The sequence below is a fragment of the Herpailurus yagouaroundi genome, unplaced genomic scaffold (assembly GCF_014898765.1).
Source record: "Herpailurus yagouaroundi ecotype Mexico unplaced genomic scaffold, PumYag 164, whole genome shotgun sequence".
Taxonomy (NCBI): domain Eukaryota; kingdom Metazoa; phylum Chordata; class Mammalia; order Carnivora; family Felidae; genus Herpailurus; species Herpailurus yagouaroundi.
This window is the reverse complement of record NW_024412405.1, coordinates 37,008,859-37,033,666: the sequence shown is the minus strand read 5'-3', so window position 1 is coordinate 37,033,666 and position 24,808 is coordinate 37,008,859. Positions and strand designations below refer to the sequence as shown.

Here is a 24,808-nt window from a genome sequence, read left to right as displayed (position 1 = left end):
AGCATATTTGCTTCTCCTCAATACATTTATCAAATAAATTCAGGGTCAGTAAAATTGTATTGAATAAATTAAAACATTTTAATATCATAAAAATGTATTCAGGCAATTATCTTCACAATCTTTGACTTAGAAAATAACTGATTAACATACTTTACTCCTTTTTTTCCTTCAAAAACTGTGCTTATTACAATGTTGTCATATGAAATCAAAATATTTTCTAAGATACTGTGGCCTCAATATTCCTATTTAGGGTGAACCATAAATCACAATAACTATGATATTATTAATTGTAAACAGATAATATTCTAATTCAGTGATTCACAACATGTATGTTTCTCATCTATCAAATCAAGCCATATACCCATTAGTAATTTGATACTACTAATAACTTCATGGAATATTTAAATAGGTCAAAAATTCCAGACATGTATTATCTCATTTAACTCTGAAAGGTAATTTACTGTTCCCACTAATGACAGACTCTGTGCTAGGTATACAAAGATGATGAGAAGATACAGCTTTTGCCCAGAAGAGTTTTGGGCTGAGCACTAATGAATAAAAGGAATATACATCCCAGGTAAAAACAAACAAACAAACAAAAACAAAAACCAAAAAAACAAAAACTGTATCATCTGGGAAAGGACAGAAGATATTTGAGAAACCTAAAAGTTCAGTGGGACGGAACCGTCAGCAAGATGCACAGAGAAAAACCTAATAAACACTAAAACCCATATTTTATATTACAGGTATGTCATAGGATTCACATAGTAGGATATTCTTAAGTTATTATTGAAGTGTTACAGCAAGTTCTGCTTCTCGAATTATAATTCATAAAATAGTAAACCAGTGCCTTCATAAAATTTCACCTAAGTTTGACTTTGCATGTGCAATCTGCCATCTGCTTAAGAAAGAACTCTGGAATTCAGAGAAATTTGGTATTGCCTACTATTATGAATCACAGAATTAAAAGTATCATTATTAAGTTCAATACCTTTAACTCACAGGCTTAGAAACTGAAGGGTAAAGTCACATTAGGAAGTGTTTAGAGAATATTTTATAAAAGGCTTTGAGAGATGCCAAGAGAAATTTTATCTTAAGAATGAAAGTGAAGGAAAAGTTACACTGTTGGAATTTTAAAATGAAAATACTCAAGGCCCTATGTACTTTAACATTATCAAAATACAGAAATTTCTATAGAAAAGGGGCTTTTACTCTATACACTTCTATATAGTAACATGAGATACTAACAGGTTAAGATTTGTGATATATGTGGGTAAAACAAAATAATATTTACTATTAATTTGTGTGATGTCGATCTAGAATTTAAAAGAAGGCTATTTTTGAAGACTCAATCCTAATTCAAGTAAAATTAGAATTTTTAAACATTGAGAAATGTGCAAAACGAAATACCCTTCAAAAAAATCATTTCCACAAACTTGAGAAAAGCGATGACATAGTCATTTTTTAAAAAAGATGTTTTGTAGGAAAATAATCTATATGGTTGGAGGCTAAGAATAAAACATTAACAAGAGGAAATACCCATACGGCCAGGTTGCTAACTACTTTTTTGCTTTTAGTGCCCTGTCCTTAAATTAAGAACACCAAAAGAAACCTTTTATACAAGTATGCTAACCATTGGAAATCTTGAGCATTGCCAACCAAACAAAATATGCCACAAAAGAAATGTTTTATGGCCTGAAGCAAATCCCCTGTATTTCCTGCTGCTTCTTAAATTATTTCTGCTTCTAAAATGGCATGAGTCACCAATGAAAGAAAGTCCTCAAGAGTCACCAACAAAAGAAAGTTTTCATGTTTTTTTGTGAAAACAAATAAGGGGAAAAGACTCAAGTATAGGGAAAATAAGGATACATATTAAGTAAAAATATATAGCAACAAAGGAGAGAAAAAGGGACAGAGAAAGTTTTTGCATTTCATCTGGTTTACTATTCTGGCATTTGGTAAATATTTATCAATTCATTATGTCATTTTGGCATACTCAGTCCAAGACTGAAATACATTAATGTAAATAGATATTTAATAGTTCAACCATACATGCTTAAGTTTTCTACAATTGGGGAAAACTGATACTATAAGCTTATCTGTATCATATTTTGATTTTTGCATATATGCAACTTAATTTTTATTTTAAAAATTAAATTTCATAATAATAAAAAATGCATATGAGACAATATGAAGGTATAAAACATGCTAAAAAATGTGTTGAAAATAGCAGCGATTTGAGAAAAAACAAGAAACAAATTATGTATGAGACAGTGACATTGTACATTAGCATCAATGGACAAATATGCAGGGAATAGACAGTTTCCACATAAAGAAACAATGAGTCTGCTTATACAATTCAAATATCAATTATTACTGCCTATTCCACGAAATTAGACTGAGGGAAAAGATCAGCAATGATTTTAAAATCCAGAAAGCTTGATAGAACCTGGAATCTGTAAAAGTCAGAAGACATAACATTGGTTTTGGAGTTCTGAGCTCTATCAGTTTTCCTAAGCACGTATCTTTGACAAAGTCCTTATCTTAGTCAAAGTTTATAATAGCAAAAGGATTTCTCCTTAAACTTGGGATGACTGATACATTATTATGTCTATTACTTCTTGATATACTATACCAAGCTGTTTTTCACATTTATATTTTGAATGTACTTTACATTCTTCCAAGTTTCAAAAACTTATTAGCGTTTTTTTTTTTTTTTTTTTTTAACGTTTATTTATTTTTTTGGGACAGAGAGAGACAGAGCATGAACGGGGGAGGGGCAGAGAGAGAGGGAGACACAGAATCAGAAACAGGCTCCAGGCTCTGAGCCATCAGCCCAGAGCCCGACGCGGGGCTCGAACTCACGGACCGCGAGATCGTGACCTGGCTGAAGTCGGACGCTTTACCGACTGCGCCACCCAGGCGCCCAGCGTTTTTATTTTTAAAAATAAGGAATGAATTTATTCAGCAGCTACGACTTCTGAATTTAAATACCTTCAGTTAACGGTGACTTAAATATTCTAATAGAGTGGAGTTGATAGTTTTTTAATATTAAGAAGATTTAAAAGTGCTTAAATATTACTGATGATTAAGACTTTAGACCACAGTGATTCTCAGCATACAAATTAATTTTGGTATCTATTTTTAAAATCAATGTTTTCTAAAGAATTATTATCTTTTGAATGATTTAAAGTGGTAAGCAGCAAATTACATATAGAAGTTTGAGCCTAAAATGACACAAACATATAATTAATTTCTCTAGAAATGTCTCTAAATTAAGTCACTTGTTTTAATACAGATATGTGTAGTAAGAAAGTTACAGGGCTAGTATGAGGCACATGATAAATGTAGTCATGAAAGAAAACAATTTTTAATTTAGTAGACTCTATCAATCTGGAAAACCATGAATATTTACTATTAATTCAGTATGCTGAAAACTAGATAAAAGTGAGAGAGTATATATAAAAAAAAGAGCAACATAAAACACTTATTATAATAGTATTAACATCAATCACAATTTCTATGATCATATACCTACATTTGAAATCATGAGTTCAATGGTAGTTTTCCATTCCTACGAAGAATATTAAAATAAACATTTATTTTCCTTTATAAAATACACATTAAAATACTGGAAAACCTTGGGCATATAGTCAAGGTCTTTATTCTGACAGCAAAATTTCAATATGATAAGAAGTACCATTAATGATATAGAAAGTTTTTGTATAGATCATCTTCAGAACCTTCTACCATTTCATGTAAATGTAGCTTCTAGAAGTTATATAATTATACCTTTTCCATCCTATTACTCCTTAAAGAGTATAATATATACAGTTGTTTTTACTTTCTTTTACTATCACTTAGAATCTCCTAATGATTCAACGCAGATCAGTATGGATTCATAGATTGCCTAGAAAATGTAATATACAGATAAGTCCAAGGAGTTTATAGCCTTGTATTTGGAGCAGACCAATGAAAAAATAATTTCCAAAAAACAAGGCAAATATTGTAGTGAAGATTTTTGGGGCAGGCCTATAGGAAAACCAGAAGTGGACTCCCTCAATCAACCCAGTATGGTATTTCAGGAAAGGCTCCATGGTGGTAAAATTATAATAATTTAAAAATAGGCAAAAGATATAACTTATGACTCATAAAAAAAATAGTTATGGAAATAGTAGGGAAACTCAACTTGAAGTATCGGTTTGTACAAAGCTGTCTACCAAAAATTCCAGTGGAACTCACTATCCTAATCATGTTACTGATCATGCCTTTGGTGGTGTTCTCACTACCACCTTTGGGCTTTGATATTTTACACCCAGCCCTTCTCCATTAGGTTCTGGAAAAAAATTAAGCCCTAATATCTAGACATCTATTATATGTCATAAAATAACTTCCCCCTTATGCATTCCATGTGAAATCAGCTATGTAGTATCCATGGGAAAATTGAGAAATGAATGACTCAATCATTTTCCGTAGGACTTTCTTCTTTCACAGAACCCTGATGGAGAATGGTTGCTTAACTTATACAATGAATTCTTATATTTAAATATTTTTACTTAAAATTTACATCTCCTATGAAGCTTTATATTTTCTCATGATGCTATTTTTTTATATTTCTACAAATAGGTTTTGATCAAATATAAAAGGTATATGTCAAAATATATGTAAGGTACAATATATAAAATATTTTCATTCATTGCTAAAGAAGAGCTTGTGAAAAAAATAGAATTACATATTTAGAGACCATCTAGCTCACTGATGCATTGCATATAGTCCATCTAGCTTAGTAATAGCATTTGATATCAAATTTCAAAATGAAAAATTAAAAAGTTGCCTTAATGCTGCTCTCAATTATGCCTAGATTTTGACATATTGGCACCTAGAAAAGATTATAATTTTCTCACTGACATTCCATAATGCAGATAATCTTTGTTAAAATTTTTTTTAAATGTTTTTATTTATTTTTGAGACAGAGAGAGGCAGAGCATGATCAGGGGAGGGGCAGAGAGAGAGGGAGACACAGAATCTGAAGCAGGCTCCCGGTTCTGAGCTGTCAGCACAGAGCCTGACGTGGAGCTCGAACTCACAGAGTGTGAGATCATGATCTGAGCTGAAGTCAGACGCTTAACCTATTGAGCCACCCAGGCACCCCACACAGGTAATCTAATTTGTAGAAATAATGTACTCTTTCTCCCCAAAGGCTCAGCATGACTGTTTTTATGTTGAATGGAAAAAAGTTTCATATAAGCATTTTTACTTTTTGTGAATAGTCTTTTTCTAAAAAGTTGCCCCACCCTAACTTTGTCTTTCTCTAATCATTTCTTTCTGTTTGATCATTAAATACCCAATTTTATTTATTTTCCTTTTTGACAGCTAATTGTGCTTTTGGTGTTTTTATGTTTTCCAAAGAGTTAATCCTTTTTATAACGCTGATTATTTGGTATTCATGTCAAAAGATAGTCAAAGTACCCAGTATATTAATAAAATTTAAAAATATTAAATTAAGATGAAAAAGATGTGGAAGAATTCTTATAATCACAATTCAACCTTACTATTTGAAACACTAAATTTGCACCTCTAGCACAAATTTTTAACATGCATGCCAAAATAATATTTAAATTTCTTCATGAAAGTATTTTATGAAATAGGACATGAAAATACCAATATCTGCCTGTGAAAATGGATTAGGGTGATACAAATGAAATACAAATAGGAAACTTTCAGCTTTACACAATCTGGGCTTTGTTATTTGTTACATATAATATTTTTTATTTTTTTAATACAAAATTTATTGTCAAATTGGATTCCATACAACACCCAGTGCTCATCCCAATAGGTGTCCTCCTCAATGCCCATCAACCCCTTCCCCTCCCCCTCCCTCCCACCCCCACCATCAACCCTCAGTTTATTCTTAGTTTTTAAGAGTCTCTTACCGTTTGCCTCCTTCCCTCTGTGTAACTTTTTTTTTTTCTCCCTTCCCCTACCCCCATGGTCTTCTGTTAAGTTTTGAAATGCTACTAGTACATTGTTTGGTAAGATTCACTTCTATTTCCTCATTGATCCAACGATCACGTATATTTGAAACCAAAAATATTCAAAATAATGCTTCTATGTTATTGTAGCTCTATCAGGTAAAGGAAAATGACAATTGGCCCTAGTAACATTGAGAAAGACAAATAGTAGGTCTTTGGAAACTCAGTGATAACAATTAAAATAAACTGTCCACATTTTAAGGTACTGGAAAGTAAATTATCACCTACCTGTTGTATGTAAGGAAAAACAGCAGATTTTCATTCATACTTCTTTTTTGCTGAAGAGGCTTAATATTTACCTAATATTATAGGTTTTTAACATGTTTATATGCCATCTTTTGTGGGATTGAATCACTCATTCTATGATTAAAATCTAGTCCACATGTTGAACAGGAAAAACAAGGCCACATAATCATATATTACCTTTTTCAATATGCATCCTTTTCGATTCATGTCCCATATCATGACCAGCCAAATCTCCCTCTTTGGGCCCAGGGAGGACGTTTGGTGATAAACCCATCAGCATCTGGTTCATGGACAACCCATTCTGATGGACAGCTGTCAAGCCCGAAACAAAAGAACAAAGACAGAAACACCATAACACACAATGTTCAAACAAATTAATTAAACTCATTTGGACTCAAAAGTAAATAAAATATGATGGTCTAAATTGGTATTATAATCTAACTCTAAGAATACTGAGAATTGGTAACCATGATAATCTTAAGAATAAGAAAAATAGTGGAAATGAAAACATTTTATCTTATTTTTATTTCACAAAGAATATAATATTTTTAATATCTGGAATACTTTTGAATGGCCATAACACTATGAGCACTAAAAGCTGTTAGCTTTCAACAAGATAAGGCACTGAAATAACTGTTTCAATATTCATAATCTATACTAGTCAATAAAACACAAGGTTTCATAGATACCAAAGTACTTCTTTAAAATTTGGATTTGAACTCAAACTTGAATATACAAGTGCCCAATTAATATCTATTAAATGGCTGAATGAATAAAAATAATAATTGCTTTCTTGAAGTATTGATAGTAACCTGTAACTGCTGAAATAATAAAGTAGATAACAAAACACCCTTATGATTTTCAAAATCCAGTCAATAAATTTCTTAATAAATTGCCCATGAAAATCCTAGTTGGATGAATACATATTCCATAAAAACTTAAATTTCATATATAAATAAAAAAAAATAAAATATTATTAAAGTAAAAAAAAAAAAAAGAAAATCTATAGCAGAAAACAATAATAAAAGATTGTACTCCAAATGGTAGACACATAATTTTAGTAATTTAATAAAACTGTAACAAATAAGTAAAAAAAAAAAAAAAAAAAAAAAAAAACTTACCTTCTCTGAAAAAATAAGATTTTTTTTGAAAATATCATAAAACTATATTAGGAATTATCATTTGGAAATCACCATAGCAATAATTGTGTGAAGGAAGAATCTTCAGCAGATGATTCTAAAACGAGTGGAGTGAAAGTTTGATGAAAAATATAATATCCATGTAGTCTTAGTATGTTTCCTCACAAGACTTATTATTGTTACTTATTACTTACAAAGGTTTAAAAAAAAAGAGTAACTTTACAGCAGAGAAATCTAGTATTTACCACCTTAACCAAGAGATAGTTATGACAAGTATGGGAAAAACAAATGTCTCCTGGAATGATACACCAACGACATGCTATCATGCTTCTGTGATCCTTGCCAAAATTTCATAACTTAAGTCTAATCATGAGAAAACAAAAACATCCAATCTGAGGGAAGTTCTACAAAATAAATGGCCTATATACTTTAAAAAATATCAAGATACTGAAAGACAAAAAAGACTGAGGAATGGCTCCAGATTAAAAGAGACTAAAGGAATATGACAAGCAGTTGCAACACGTGATCCTGGGTTGGCTTTTGGACCAGTAAAGAAAATCTTTTGCTACTAAAAATACTAGTGAGAAAAAAAATAAAAATCAATAATAGTGGGAAAGTTGGTGAAATTTGAAAAAGATTTATAGTTTAGAGAATGGCACTATAATAATCTTAATTTCCTGATTTTGATCAATACTCTGTGGTTATGTAAGAGAAATTCCTTGTTTCTAGAACATAAACAATGATGTATGTGAGGTAAAGAATCATGATGTCCACGATAGGAACATTAAAGTGTCATTAGGCCAATATCTCTTTCGGAGACACTGATGATTGGGTGAATATGGGTAACGAGTGTGAAAGAATTTTTTGTATTATTTTTTAAATGTCTGTTAGTCTAATTTTCAAAAAAACACATTAAAATATGCACATATGTGAACATGTATTTGCATATGTGTGTGTGCATGCATTTGTGTGCATGTGTACGTATTTCCATTTGGACAATCATGGTAGTCCAAGCATGCAAAAATTTCTCCCTTGTTCTATCAAGAATAAAAAAGAATACAATGATTAATTTAAAACATGAATGTATAACAAAATTATTTCAAATCGTTCCCTATCTGCCCATAATTTCCATTTAAGTGTCATGAAAAAATATTTTTCTTTCTCTAGGACAGTGCCTTTTCACTGACGACATCTTATAAAAACATAAAATATGAAATGAATATGCATCATAAAATCTAATGTCAGCACTGCACATAAGCACACAGAAAATATTTTATATGAGAAATTGTTTTAACGAAACCAAACTTTGGGAATTAAAGTTTGCCAGCCCCAGCAAATGTCATTGATTTGGAATGGTTATCAAATGATATTTTCACTTTTATTAATACACAATGATTATCATCTCTTACAAAATTAGGGAAATATGTTCTAGACAGGCCAAATCAAGTACTCATATTTAGAATTATGTTGAACTATATAATTATCAATAATTAACTACTTTTTAAATAATGGTATTATATACAATTTAACCTAATATTTGTTATCTATCTCAATAATATTCATATTAAGGATTTCTGCTTTATGCAAACATTCTTTATGATTTATAAAGACACTTTGTAGCACATGTTTTTCCTATTATAAAAATATTCTCAACAACCAAATAACTTCAGTAAGTTATGTGTAATTAGATATAGTTCATACCACAAACATGATTCCTTCAAATTAACTAAATCCTGGAAAGGATACAATGGATATTGATTCTGTCAACCGATATAGTCACTGTTAATATGTTCATTTTATTGGAAGAAAAGTATTAGATTCTTAACACAAAATACAGATACAAAATAACCAGTTCATTGAATGGTATTTTTAACTTTACTCTTGATTTTCTTGGTTAAATATCTAAAAACGTTATCATGAAATACAATAGAGCCCCTGCTCTTTAGAATTTAATAATAATATCTGACAATGATATGCATCATTGACTTACTAATTCAAATTCTAAAATTTAAACAATTTAAAATTCTTCCATCCAGTGGTCATAAGAATGACAAACCAATTTTTTAAGTCTATCGTTTTGACTGTTACTTACTTTTATTTCTCTCTGTGGATATTTTTCTCAACGCAGGGGTGAATTCTGAAAATGGATAAATTTCAAGAAGTGGGGGGGGGGGGGGAGGGGACAAAGGAATAAAGTTGAATAATCCCTAAGCCATATACTTAGCCACTAGCTACCTGCGAGCTGGAGGTGTTTACTTCAGAAACTAATCTGGAAGGTTACTTTCTCTGTTTCATAGCTCAAATCTTTATGTGTGGCATCAAGGAGAGGGAGTTTATATCAGAACCTGTTAATGTAGTACCATACCTCATGATATTGCAAACTGGGAAACATAATTTTGAGAGATGGCTATTGCTACAGAGCTTCAGAACATGATACATCTGAGATCTATTTGGAATGAGGGCATTTTGATTAGAAAAGCCAGCTGCACCTAATAAAGTTTAAAATGGTGACAAGTAGAAGTATGAGACCTACGGATTCTGTCAGAAGAGCTCTCGGTCCGTGCTGGGGAGCTGGACACGCTGCTGCTGCGGTGTGATGATGGGTGGCTGCCAGGCCTCCGGCCCTCCTCCAGAGAGGGTGCAGGCGAAGGGCTGTCCGGGACTCGCTCCTGGGGCACCGCGGGAAAGAATCGGGAGAGAGAAGAGGTAAATACATAGGAACTTGACTTCCTTCGCGAGTGTTGAGTTTCGTTAATGCAGTACAGAAATAAATTCATCCTTCGCTGACATTTTAACCTTTCATTTGAACATAGACAAAGTAGGGAAAGACGAGTTAGCAAACTGGTTCTACAGGCAAGCAGATCAGCAGATGCCAATCCCCTCTTTGGATAAAAAAGGAGCCCAAGAAGGCAATCCTTTCATTTTTTATTTTTTTAAGCTTACTTACTCATCAAGTGGGAGGGAGAGAGAGAGAGAGAGAGACAGAGAGAGAGAGGAAGAGGAGGGACACAGAGAGAGGGAGAGAGATAATCCTAAGCAGGCTCCACACTGTCAGCATGGAGCCCAACATGGGGCTTCACCCCATGACCCCCGTGATCATGACCTGAGCCTAAATCAAGAGTCCGATGCTTAAAAGACTGAGCCACCCAGGTGCCCCAAAAGACAACCATTTCATAGCCTATTAGACAACACAAAATAACAGAACAAAGCAGGTTTCAATTCTAGACAATTATCAATTTAAAGAAATCCCTAGATTCTATCGCTTCAGCAGTGTCTAAGGATCATTTAGCATACAAATTATCAATGTGACAGACCATAATAACAATACCAGAGGAGTTATTCACAGCTATTTCATCATGGCACTGCTCTGGACACACTTGGATGGTCACATTTTAAGGCATCATGGAAATCGATTATTATTTAACATTGGAATAATTTTGTTTGATTCAAATAATTTTCAGACTACCCCCTTCTCTTAGCTCCAATTCAACCACATATATGTATTAGGGGAAATTCATGAAATACATATTAGTTGTAGCCCAGGGAAACTTGGTATTGTATTTCCTGCTACTATTTTGTTAACACATCCCATTCCATATCCCCCCTGCCAAGCCCTGAGCCTTCCCCCTTAAACTAATGTGCAAATATATCATATAACTGCCTCCAATGAACTATTATGGTGTTACAGATTAAATAAGATACCTACTTATTAACATTTTCTTCTTTGAGCAGTAATATATTTATACCTTCAGACATCAAGGCACATAGGCCTTGAGGAACTGTCTTTTCCATAATTAATAAATATTTGAATGGTTAAAAGCAAACTACATATGTAATAAATAAAATTAAATAAATAAATAAATACTTATTCAGGTGCAAAAATGCAAATATTAAGAGAGCAGGCTTTAAAAAATATAAAAGAAAAAAAAAGTTCTAAAATAACTAACTTGTGAGAGGTCAACTGACCAGTGAGAATGAGGGTCATGCATATCTTTGGTCTCAGAGGCCCCACTGGTCTGGTCAGATTCCCATTAGGATGGTTCCCATTCCTGCTTTGCATTAGAATCACCTGGGAAGTTCTTAAACATGCCTATGTCTGGGCTTTGCTCCCAGAGATTCTGGCTTACTGAGGATTTGGGGATGAATTGTGTCCCCAAAAAGAGTGCGGTCCTGATCCCCAATACCTAAGAATGTGACTTCGTTTGAAAAGAAGTTTTTTTGCACCTGTATTAGTTAAAATGAGGTCATACAGAAGTAGGGTGGGCTTTTAATCCAACATGACCCGTGTCCTTACAAGAAGATATTGTGAAGAAATGAGAGAAAATGTCCTATGAATAGAGAGGCAGAATTGGGCTTTAGAACTGAGTTACTAAGAATGCCAAGGATTTCCAGCAACCACCAGAAGCTATGGAGAGACAAGGAATAATTCTACCTAGATCTCAGAGGAAGCACGGCAATGCTGACATCTTGATTGCAGACTTCGGGCCTCTAGAATGTGAAAGTATACATTTCCGTTGTTTTAAACCACCCAGTTGATGGTGCTTTGATACAGCAGCTATATACACTGAATCAGAAGTAGAGCCCAGACATCAGTATATTTTTAAGACTCCAGGTGATTTTAATATGCATTTAAAAGTGAGCACTGATGGAGAGAGGGAAGATGGCGGCATAGGAGGACGCTGGGCTCACCGCGCGTCCTGCTGATCACTTAGATTCCACCTACACCTGCCTAAATAACCCAGAAAAACACCAGAGGATTAGCAGAACGGAGTCGCCGGAGCCAAGCGCAGACGAGAGGCCCACGGAAGAGGGTAGGAAGGGCGGCGAGGCGGTGCGCGCTCCACGGACTGGCGGGAGGGAGCCGGGGCGGAGGGGCGGCTCGCCGGCCAAGCAGAGCCCCCGAGTCTGGCTTGCAAAAAGCGGAGGGGCCTGACGGACTGTGTTCCGACAGCAAGCGCGACTTAGCGGCTGGGAGGTCATAAGTTAACAGCTCTGCTCAGAAAGCGGGAAGGCTGGAGGACAAAGGGAGGGAAAGCTGCTGAGCCCCCGGACGACAGAGCTCAGTTTGGTGGGGAACAAAGGCGCTCGCCAGGGCCATCTCCCCCGCCCATCCCCCAGCCAAAATCCCAAAGAGAACCAGTTCCTGCCAGGGAACTTGCTCCCTCCGCGCAAACACCCAACTCTGCGCTTCTGCGGAGCCAAACCTCCGGCAGCGGATCTGACTCCCTCCTGCTGCCACAGGGCCCCTCCTGAAGTGGATCACCTAAGGAGAAGCAAGCTAAGCCTGCCCCTCCTGCCCCTGTGCACCTTGCATACCCACCCCAGCTAAGATGCCAGATCCCCAGCATCACAAGCCTGGCAGTGTGCAAGTAGCCCAGACGGGCCACGCCACCCCACAGTGAATCCCACCCCTAGGAGAGGGGAAGAGAAGGCACGCACCAGTCTGACTGTGGCCCCAGCGGTGGGCTGGGGGCAGACATCAGGTCTGACTGCGGCTCCACCCACCAACTCCAGTTATACACCACAGCACAGGGGAAGTGCCCTGCAGGTCCTCACCACGCCAGGGACTATCCAAAATGACCAAGCGGAAGAATTCCCCTCAGAAGAATCTCCAGGAAATAACAACAGCTAATGAGCTGATCAAAAAGGATTTAAATAATATAACAGAAAGTGAATTTAGAATAATAGTCATAAAATTAATCGCTGGGCTTGAAACAGTATAGCTGACAGCAGAGAATCTCTTGCTACAGAGATCAAGGGACTAAGGAACAGTCACGAGGAGCTGAAAAACGCTTTAAACGAAATGCATAACAAAATGGAAACCACCACGGCTCGGATTGAAGAGGCAGAGGAGAGAATAGGTGAACTAGAAGATAAAGTTATGGAAAAAGAGGAAGCTGAGAAAAAGAGAGATAAAAAAATCCAGGAGTATGAGGGGAAAATTAGAGAAATAAGTGATACACTAAAAAGAAATAATATACGCATCATTGGTATCCCAGAGGAGGAAGAGAGAGGGAAAGGTGCTGAAGGGGTACTTGAAGAAATCATAGCTGAGAACTTCCCTGAAGTGGGGAAGGAAAAAGGGATTGAAATCCAAGAGGCACAGAGAACTCCCTTCAGACGTAACTTGAATCGATCTGCACGACATATCATAGTGAAACTGGCAAAATACAAGGATAAAGAGAAAATTCTGAAAGCAGCAAGGGGTAAACGTGCCCTCACATATAAAGGGAGACCTATAAGACTCGTGACTGATCTCTCTTTTGAAACTTGGCAGGCCGGAAAGAATTGGCACGAGATTTTCAGTGTGCTAGACAGAAAAAATATGCAGCCGAGAATCCTTTATCCAGCAAGTCTGTCATTTAGAATAGAAGGAGAGATAAAGGTCTTCCCAAACAAACAAAAACTGAAGGAATTTGTCACCACTAAACCAGCCCTACAAGAGATCCTAAGGGGGACCCTGTGAGACAAAGTACCAGAGACATCACTACAAGCATAAAACATACAGACATCACAATGACTCTAAACCCATATCTTTCTATAATAACACTGAATATAAATGGATTAAATGCGCCAACCAAAAGACATAGGGTATCAGAATGGATAAAAAAACAAGACCCATCTATTTGCTGTCTACAAGAGACTCATTTTAGACCTGAGGACACCTTTAGATTGAGAGTGAGGGGATGGAGAACTATTTATCATGCTACTGGAAGCCAAAAGAAAGCTGGAGTAGCCATACTTATATCAGACAAACTAGACTTTAAATTAAAGGCTGTAACAAGAGATGAAGAAGGACATTATATAATAGTGACAGGGTCTATCCATCAGGAAGAGCTAACAATTATAAATGTCTATGCGCCGAATACCGGAGCGCCCAAATATATAAAACAATTACTCAAAAACATAAGCAACCTTATTGAGAAGAATGTGGTAATTGCAGGGGACGTTAACACCCCACTTACAGAAATGGATAGATCATCTAGACACACGGTCAATAAAGAAACAAGGGACCTGAATGAGACATTGGATCAGATGGACTTGACAGATATATCTAGAACTCTGCATCCCAAAGCAACAGAATATACTTTCTTCTCGAGTGCACATTGAACATTCTCCAAGATAGATCATATACTGGGTCACAAAACAGCCCTTCATAAGTTTACAAGAATTGAAATCATACCATGCATACTTTCAGACCACAATGCTATGAAGCTTGAAATCAACCACAGGAAAAAGTCTGGAAAACCTCCAAAAGCATGGAGGTTAAAGAACACCCTACTAACGAATGAGTGGGTCAACCAGGCAATTAGAGAAGAAATTTAAAAATATATGGAAACAAACGAAAATGAAAATACAACAATCCAAACGCTTTGGGACGCAGCGAAGGCAGTCCTGAGAGGAAAATACATTGCAATCCGGGCCTATCTCAAGAAACAAGAAAAATCACAAATACAAAATCTAACAGCACACCTAAAGGAAATAGAAGCAGAACAGCAAAGGCAGCCTAAACCCAGCAGAAGAAGAGAAATCATAAAGATCAGAGCAGAAATAAACAATAGAGAATCTAAAAAAACTGTAGAGCAGATCAACAAAACCAAGAGTTGGTTTTTTGAAAAAATAAACAAAATTGACAAACCTCTAGCCAGGCTTCTCAAAAAGAAAAGGGAGATGACCCAAATAGATAAAATCATGAATGAAAATGGAATGATTACAACCAATCCCTCAGAGATACAAACAATTATCAGGGAATACTATGAAAAATTATATGCCAACAAATTGGACAACCTGGAAGAAATGGACAAATTCCTGAACACCCACACTCTTCCAAAACTCAATCAGGAGGAAATAGAAAGCTTGAACAGACCCATCACCAGCGAAGAAATTGAATCGGTTATCAAAAATCTCCCAACAAATAAGAGTCCAGGACCAGATGGCTTCCCACGGGAGTTCTACCAGATGTTTAAAGCAGAGATAATACCTATCCTTCTCAAGCTATTCCAAGAAATAGAAAGGGAAGGAAAACTTCCAGACTCATTCTATGAAGCCAGTATTACTTTGATTCCTAAACCAGACAGAGACCCAGTCAAAAAAGAGAACTACAGGCCAATATCCCTGATGAATATGGATGCCAAAATTCTCAATAAGATACTAGCAAATCGAATTCAATGGCATATAAAAAGAATTGTTCACCATGATCAAGTGGGATTCATTCCTGGGATGCAGGGCTGGTTCAACATTCGCAAATCAATCAACGTGATACATCATATTAACAAAAAAAAAGAGAAGAACCATATGATCCTGTCAATCGATGCAGAAAAGGCCTTTGACACAATCCAGCACCCTTTCTTAATAAAAACCCTTGAGAAAGTCGGGATAGAAGGAACATACTTAAAGATCATCAAAGCCATTTATGAAAAGCCCACAGCTAACATCATCCTCAACGGGGAAAAACTGAGAGCTTTTTCCCTGAGATCAGGAACACGACAGGGATGCCCACTCTCACCGCTGTTGTTTAACATAGTGCTGGAAGTTCTAGCATCAGCAATCAGACAACAAAAGGAAATCAAAGGCATCAAAATTGGCAAAGATAAAGTCAAGCTTTCGCTTTTTGCAGATGACATGATATTATACATGGAAAATCCAACAGACTCCACCAAAAGTCTGCTAGAACTGATACATGAATTCAGCAAAGTTGCAGGATACAAAATCAATGTACAGAAATCAGTTGCATTCTTATACACTAACAATGAAGCAACAGAAAGACAAATAAAGAAACTGATCCCATTCACAATTGCACCAGGAAGCATAAAATACCTAGGAATAAATCTAACCAAAGATGTAAAGGATCTGTATGCTGAAAATTATAGAAAGCTTATGAAGGTAATTGAAGAAGATTTAAAGAAATGGAAAGACATTCCCTGCTCATGGATTGGAAGAATAAATATTGTCAAAATGTCAATACTACCCAAAGCTATCTACACATTCAATGCAATCCCAATCAAAATTGCACCAGCATTCTTCTCGAAACTAGAACAAGCAATCCTAAAATTCATATGGAACCACAAAAGGCCCCGAATAGCCAAAGTAATTTTGAAGAAGAAGACCAAAGCAGGAGGCATCACAATCCCAGACTTTAGCCTCTACTACAAAGCTGTCATCATCAAGACAGCATGGTATTGGCACAAAAACAGACACATAGACCAATGGAATAGAATAGAAACCCCAGAACTAGACCCACAAATGTATGGCCAACTCATCTTTGACAAAGCAGGAAAGAACATCCAATGGAAAAAAGACAGTCTCTTTAACAAATGGTGCTGGGAGAACTGGACAGCAACATGCAGAAGGTTGAAACTAGACCACTTTCTCACACCATTCACAAAAATAAACTCAAAATGGATCAAGGACCTGAATGTGAGACAGGAAACCATCAAAACCTTAGAGGAGAAAGCAGGAAAAGACCTCTCTGACCTCAGCCGTAGCAATCTCTTACTCGACACATCCCCAAAGGCAAGGGAATTAAAAACAAAAGTGAATTACTGGGACCTTATGAAGATAAAAAGCTTCTGCACAGCAAAGGAAACAACCAACAAAACTAAAAGGCAACCAACGGAATGGGAAAAGATATTTGCAAATGACATATCGGACAAAGGGCTAGTATCCAAAATCTATAAAGAGCTCACCAAACTCCACACCCGAAAAGCAAATAACCCAGTGAAGAAATGGGCAGAAAACATGAATAGACACTTCTCTAAAGAAGACATCCGGATGGCCGACAAGCGCATGAAAAGATGTTCAGCGTCGCTCCTTATCAGGGAAATACAAATCAAAACCACACTCAGGTATCACCTCACGCCAGTCAGAGTGGCCAAAATGAACAAATCAGGAGACTATAGATGCTGGAGAGGATGTGGAGAAACGGGAACCCTCTTGCACTGTTGGTGGGAATGCAAATTGGTGCAGCCGCTCTGGAAAGCAGTGTGGAGGTTCCTCAGAAAATTAAAAATAGACCTACCCTATGACCCAGCAATAGCACTGCTAGGAATTTATCCAAGGGACACAGGAGTACTGATACATAGGGGCACTTGTACCCCAATGTTCATAGCAGCACTCTCAACAATAGCCAAATTATGGAAAGAGCCTAAATGTCCATGAACTGATGAATGGATAAAGAAATTGTGGTTTATATACACTATGGAATACTACGTGGCAATGAAAAAAAATGAAATATGGCCTTTTGTAGCAACGTGGATGGAGCTGGAGAGTGTGATGCTAAGTGAAATAAGCCATACAGAGAACGACAGATACCATATGGTTTCACTCTTATGTGGATCCTGAGAAACTTAACAGGAACCCATGGGGGAGGGGAAGGAAAAAAAAAAAAAAAAGAGGTTAGAGTGGGAGAGAGCCAAAGTAGAAGAGACTGTTGAGAACTGAGAGCAAACTGAGGGTTGATGGGGGGTGGGAGGGAGGAGAGGGTGGGTGATGGGTATTGAGGAGGGCACCTTTTGGGATGAGCACTGGGTGTTGTATGGAAACCAATTTGACAATAAATTTCATATATAAATTAAAAAAAAATTAAAAAAAAAAAGTGAGCACTGCTGGTCTCATTCCTGTTTAATTTTTCAGTCCTGAACATTGTTGATAAACATCTTCCACATATATGCGAAGTCTTAATTTTTGAAAAAGCATGACAAAGAAAACGAAAATAACCAGAAAAAATGACCAAGCCCTCTTCCAAAATTCATGCCTAAACCAGTTTCCCATTATATATATTTCATGGAATAAAAGAAGTAGTCCCATAAGAAACTTCATGACCGAAGATTTGAGAGGTCTCTCAATACTGTAGCCAAAACAAAGGAAAAGAGAAACAACAACAACAACAACAACTAAAATCTTTCAAGAATTTCAATGCATATTAGAATCTTGTTGTAAAGATAACATTTTGAACTTTAGGAGCTTTTGGACTAATCTAAAGTGTGTGGGTTGGTTTCTGTAAAGGACAATTAAAACCTCCCACAGGAGAGATGTAGTATCAATATTATATAACACTAGCCCTTTACCTTAATTGATTAGAGGTTAAGTGCTCTATTTTCTACAAACAGCAAAACTGGTATGTAGGTAAATGTAAACCTGACACAATATAGTGTCCTACCCGAGTCACATGGGGTTGCATTTGAAAGACCGAAAATAAGCAAATGAGAGAGAGAAGTGGGGCAGAAGAGAGGAAAGAGGAAGACATAACCCCTCAATATTAATATTTACAATTAGCTTGTTTAGGGAAGTTTATGACACATCATACATTCGTTATACTAAGGGATACCAATATAAGGTGGTATCCAACTGTGCAATTTGGGGGTGAAAATATTTTGGAATTGGGGCACCTGGGTGGCTCAGCCAGTTAAGCGTCTGACTTCTGCTCAGGTCATGATCGCACAGCTTGTAAGTTTGAGCCCCGCATCAGGCTCTGTGCTGACAGCTCAGCATCTGGAGCCTGCTTTGGATTCTGTGTCTCCCTTTCTCTCTGCCCCTCTCTCTGTCTCAAAAATAAATAATAAACCATTAAAAAAATTCAAACTATTTTTAAATCTATGTCTCAAATAACACAAAAATGAACTTATCAGTTATTTTTCCAAACTAAAAAAATCAAAGAAGGTATACTACTAAATGACCTGAGGTCTTTAGTCCACACGGCAAACAAATAACCTAAGTTTCTAAAAAACAAAAAGATACATGATTTAAAAGAATAGAGAATTCATAACTGGATGCTGAAAGTTACTTCCTATCTTCTAATTGCAATTATAAATCCTTTTCTTTTTAACATTCACTCCTACCCTAAATTATGACGCAAACTATACATTTATTATGTGTCCAGTTTAATGAGTTCTGTCAAGATCTAGAACATTCCCATAACCCCAGAAAGATTTCTCATGCCCTTTTCCAGTCAATTCCTCTGATTCTCATAAACAACTACTTTCTGAATTCTATCACCATAGAGTAGATTTTCTGGTTCTAGAATTTCATAAAAATGAAATCATACAGTAAATTCTTTGTTTCTGGCTTCTTCACAACAAAATGGTCTTTGAGATTCATCCCTGATATTGCATGTGTCATTAATTTACTCTTTTCTACTGTTGAATATATTCAACTGCACAAATATCCCACAGTTTGTTACCCTCTCCCCTCCCCCAAATGGCAATAAGGTCATGTACTTAACTGCTTGAAACAACACTGTACTTAATGTGTCCTTCCAGTAGCTATTCAGATATATCTTGGAAAAAGCATTCTTAATCCTTTATGTATAATACTGTATACAATTCATTTATAGTCTGTATAAATGTATTAATAAGTTATGCTACAGCTAACTGCATAAATGACCAGAGATACACTAAAAGGAGTCTAATCTTGATTTCTAAGAATTCTAATAAAGAGAACACAAATTTGTCTAGACTTTAAAGGTCAATTCCTCATATGTCTGGCTCTCACACACAAAAGTACATGGTATGTATTTGAAAAAGAACAGTATATATATATACATGGGTGTGTATATATATATGTATATATACATGGGTGTGTATATATATACACATAGATATTATATTATTATATTATAATTATATAATATATTATATTATGTATAATATATTAATATATTATATAATGATAATATACATATTATCATTATATATTATAATATATAATCATTATATCATTATATATTATCCTTATACATATAAACATTATAATATATATGTATATATTATGTTTGTTTGTTTGTTTGTTTGTTTATTTATTTATTTATTTATTTAGAGAGCTAATGGGAGAGGGGCAGAGAGGCAGACAGAATCCCAAGCAGGCTCCACACTGCCAGCGCAGAACCTGATGCAGGGCTCGAACTCATGAACCATGAGATGGTGACCTGAGCTGAAATGAAGGGTCAGATGCTTAACTGACTAAGCCACCCAGGCACCCCAAGAACACTCTATATTTTTCTTTGCTGAAACTAAAATTTTATAAACTAACCATTCTATTTTCTTCAAAAAGTCACTTTGACAATGTTAATTCATCAATATGGTTTAATATTTCTCATAACAATTATGTAAGTGATCATATATGCAGTGGCACATGTTTGGATGCACAGAGATAAAGTGCAATCTTGAAATAAATCATTCCCTCTAAAGTCATTTTGCAAGTCTGAGTTTCCTCATAATAGATTTCATACTGGTGCTAATGGAAAGCATGAGACACTGATTTTTTTCCTGAGATATTTAACTCATAAAATACTTAAACACTTAATGCATAAAATTTTGGCAACAATACTTATGCCATTAAAAATAATTATTTATTTTATTTTCCACATAAGTATAAAAATTATTTCATTAGTCCACATATTTAACTGTCAAAGCTTTCCTTGATATTCCTTTCATTCATGCATTATTCACTTATTCATTTATACATTCAAAATACTCTAAACATCATATACTAAACTAGGTAAAAAATAAACTGGGTTAAATCTAATGTAAAATACACCTTAAAAGCATAATTGAAGGCTTAGAAAATGTAGGTGAAATTGTATTTAATTTAGCTTTAGCTTATTTTTACTTTAATTATAATTGTTTCTCTAAGAACAAAGGATACAAAGACAATACTTAATACTTTGATTTAAAGAAAATATTTTAATTTATGCAAATTTTTATTATTTAAAAGCTAAGTATTCAATTGAAACTTTCTGTAAATTGAGACACAACATATTCAGTCATTTCACTTAATGTATAATTTCAATCTTTGGAACATGATGTATTGTTCTTTGAAGAATTTCATTAAAGTAAAATCCACTGAGCAAGTAAGATTTGAATACATTGTTGCACAATAAATTAATTTATTTCAACAGCTTAATTCTTTTATCATATTTATATGCTTGCCTTTCCAGAGTATGCTATAAGATGGAGAATAATGGAGACCGTAAAGAATTGCTTAGGAGAGAATCTCATAATTATTACTGAAACAAAATAGATAATGAGTTTTATTCAGACATAATAAGAAAGAAGCAGTTCAATGTCTATAGGAAAACTATGTAAACTGGATTTATCATTTCATTTGTGTAATACCCTTTAACCTCCAAGATGGGCCTGAAGTAGGACAAAGAGGAAGAATATTTAATTTAATACTTCAACACGCTGCTTTATAGTCCTACATCATAACTCCACCAATCAATAAAACACAATCCTTTGCAATGTTCCATCTTTATAAAACCAGCCACAATAATAAATGAGAATTTAAGAGGAATACCCTCTCACACACCAAAAAAAGGTCATACTAATAAACTAATGGTAGCAGAATAACAATAAAGAAAAAGCTGCATTTATTGTTTCTGGGTAGAGCAAGAAGTATTAGTCTCCAAGATAATTCAGAATCAAAGGTTGAATTCAAAATAGTGTATTCCAAAATTCTAAAACAAAAAGTATAAAATGCTCAGTATTACACATGGGGCAATTGAATATTTAAAAATTACATTACCACAGCTGCCTCCTGTCTATCACAAAATGCATTATATCAACTGAAAATATTTTCTTAATGTAAGTCTAAATAATCACAACCCACTCACAATTCATTTCTCTAAAGGATTATTTCATTTAGCTTCATGTTGCTCCCTTTTTAATTATCTGGATTTTCATATGTTTATCAGTTAGAGATTCCATCACTGAATATGTTATAGAAGTGGAGAGAGGATAGTTCTAACATTAAATGTTATCATGATGTAACTTTTAACTTACAAAATTGAACTTGACTAGCACTTTATAACCCAAACTCCTGAGATTTAAGACAACTCAGACCTATTCATTTATTCAAAGAACATTTACTGAACATCTAATATGTGCCAGTGTCCTAGGCTCTGGTCTTATGTATACAACTAAGCAGAACTGATGAAAATCCTTTCCCTCATGGAGCGTGTATCTTAAGCGGTAAATGTTGTTAGTGGAGTCCAGAACCATATATGCACAGTGATGAAGTGTGACATCTAAATTTCCTTGCTCTGGAAAAATTATCAGACAAAATAAATAGTAGAAATAGGATTCTGGATTCAGGAAAAAATGTTTCAAAGTAGTTCTGGAAGACACAGTAAACAATGCTAATATACTTGCAGCTGGTCTCTACCTTCTGTCTGTCAGGCAGACACCATCAAAATTCCGTGACTCAGAATTCTAAATTGAGGTTCCAAGGAATATTTACGTAGCTCTTTTTGTTTGTTTTTGTGATGATACACAAGAAATACTCAATGTTTCTAAATGTAAAACTGGTAGAATCCATGAGTGTAATCATAAACAACTTAGTTTTATTCCACTGTCTCTTCGAACTTATTCAGTGGTGGTAGGGGACTATATGTCTTCCCTCATCTGCATGAAAATTCAGGTATCCTCATAATTTCAGATTACTGTTTTTTAATATATAAAGTCCTACAGTTACTTCAAACAACCACATATAGTCTTGGCTCAGGGATTATAATCCATCCCTATGTAATAATAAATACTATCATCTTAATCAAAAGATAGGACTTCCTCTTTTCACACACTCAAGGAAGGGGGAACAGAGGGAGGAGAGAAAGAGAAAAAAGGTAAGTTTCTAACTTGGCCGTCGCTGCCATTTATTAACTGGCATCATTCTCTCTGTGCATGACAAATATTTAAACCCAATTTCTATCCAGTTAAGGCACTGTGTATGTTGTTAGAGGCCACCACCACACTGAACTGGTCCTATGCAGTTCTGTAAGGGTGTCATTCATCTCTAGGTCCCTCAGTCCCCTAAATGTCCTACATAGTTAAGTATGGATGCTTGATTTAAGTTGAGTTTGCAGTGAGACTTCTTCATAGATGATGTTGCATGCCTCCATCAGAAACACATAACGTCTGCTTGGCTGCATTTTATGATGCCAGCCCCCACTGATGATCATGGTCTAGACTCCACTTCATTAGCACTGGTAATTTGGTGACATTCCAACTATACCATTCCTTATTCTTTTTTTTTTTTTTTTTTGGCCAGAAAATTTAGATGAACAGAAAAGTTCCCCTAGTGAATTAATGATGATCCCTGGGAACAGTCTGTATGGGGAAAGTCAGGAAAATGCTTGATTTCACCCCTTTATCCTTTGCTTTTGTCCTTTAAAAGAATCAATTCCCTAGAATTCAAAGGTGAACCATGAATTTATTTTTTAGCATTACAAACGTATTGATTTAAACATATACGATTTGTTTAAATACATTGATGTAGGGTATATTTAGTGGTGGTTGCATTTTAATACTTTTGTTGTAAGCATCTTCTTCACATTTAATATCAACACCCAAATAAACATTAAGAGAATGTACTTAACTATTTCTCTAAGTCCAAGTAAAAATTATATGAAATCGTTTTTTGTGTGTGAAAAAATGTCTAAAAGTAATGCACACATCTAGTGTTATTTATGATTGCCCCAAAATAAGCTATTCTAAACAAACATGGGGGACATGACATTGCTCTAGGATTTTCATGTACTTTGAGAATCAGGTCACTCTGGTTCTAGTTTTTATAATATTTAAACATTTTAAACTTTCATGCACATAAAGTCCTATTTACTAATATAGTTATTTAAGGACCTGCTTTAAAGGAAATTATTAGGGATCAAAATTTTACTTGAATTTAAGTTTTTTCAATCTTTAATTCTTTAAATGAGAATGTCATAAAGTGTCTCTGCTTATCTCTCTCTCTCTCTCTCTCTGCCTTTCTTTCACACACATATACACACACATATAGTCAAGAGGAGTCAATGGTCAGTGGAGAAAACTAACAAATCTAAATCATATTCCTTGTCCTCAGAAACCGCCGTAATGTAGCATGAGAGAAAGATGTTTATTCAAAGATGTAGAATAATTTGAATGTTGCCAAATTCCTCAATCTCAATTCTATACTATCCCTGAAAAAAATTAAATCTGAAAACAAATGCATTTAAAAATTAGCTTTCTATACCAATGCACTGCAGAATTCACCCAAAGTAAAATGCAGCACTTTTGTCAGGTGAAGAAGCTTGCACAGGAAAGAGAGAAAATTCTTACTATACAATTATGATTCTATTTCAAAAGCTTGACATGAATCTCTTATAAGATTCTAGAACTTATTTTTAAACAAATGATTGTGAATATTTGGGGAGAAAATAATGGGAGAAGACAATGTCAGTGTACAAAACCTTTGAAAGATGTTGTAAACACTAATGTAATCAGTATGGCGACCTGAATAAGTAAAGGGGTCATTAGCCCATTGTACAGAAAAGCAAACAAAGAGATATTAAGTAACTTGTCTGAGGTCACATGACTAAGAAGTAGTAGAAATGGAATATAAACCCAAGAATTCTTCCACCAT

The 24,808-nt window shown here is 35.0% G+C and overlaps 1 protein-coding gene across 1 annotated transcript in view; it reads right to left on the bottom strand.

Annotated features, from left to right (window-relative positions):
- The window catches only part of DACH1 (dachshund family transcription factor 1), a 443,609-nt gene that overhangs the window by 111,595 nt on the left and 307,206 nt on the right, over positions 1-24,808 (bottom strand). Inside the window, exons 6-7 of the mRNA XM_040487387.1 lie at positions 9,951-10,086; positions 6,456-6,590 (exon numbers count right to left, since the gene is read on the bottom strand). Of these exons, the coding sequence (XP_040343321.1) occupies positions 6,456-6,590; positions 9,951-10,086 (271 nt within the window). The remainder of the gene's footprint in view (positions 1-6,455; positions 6,591-9,950; positions 10,087-24,808) is intronic.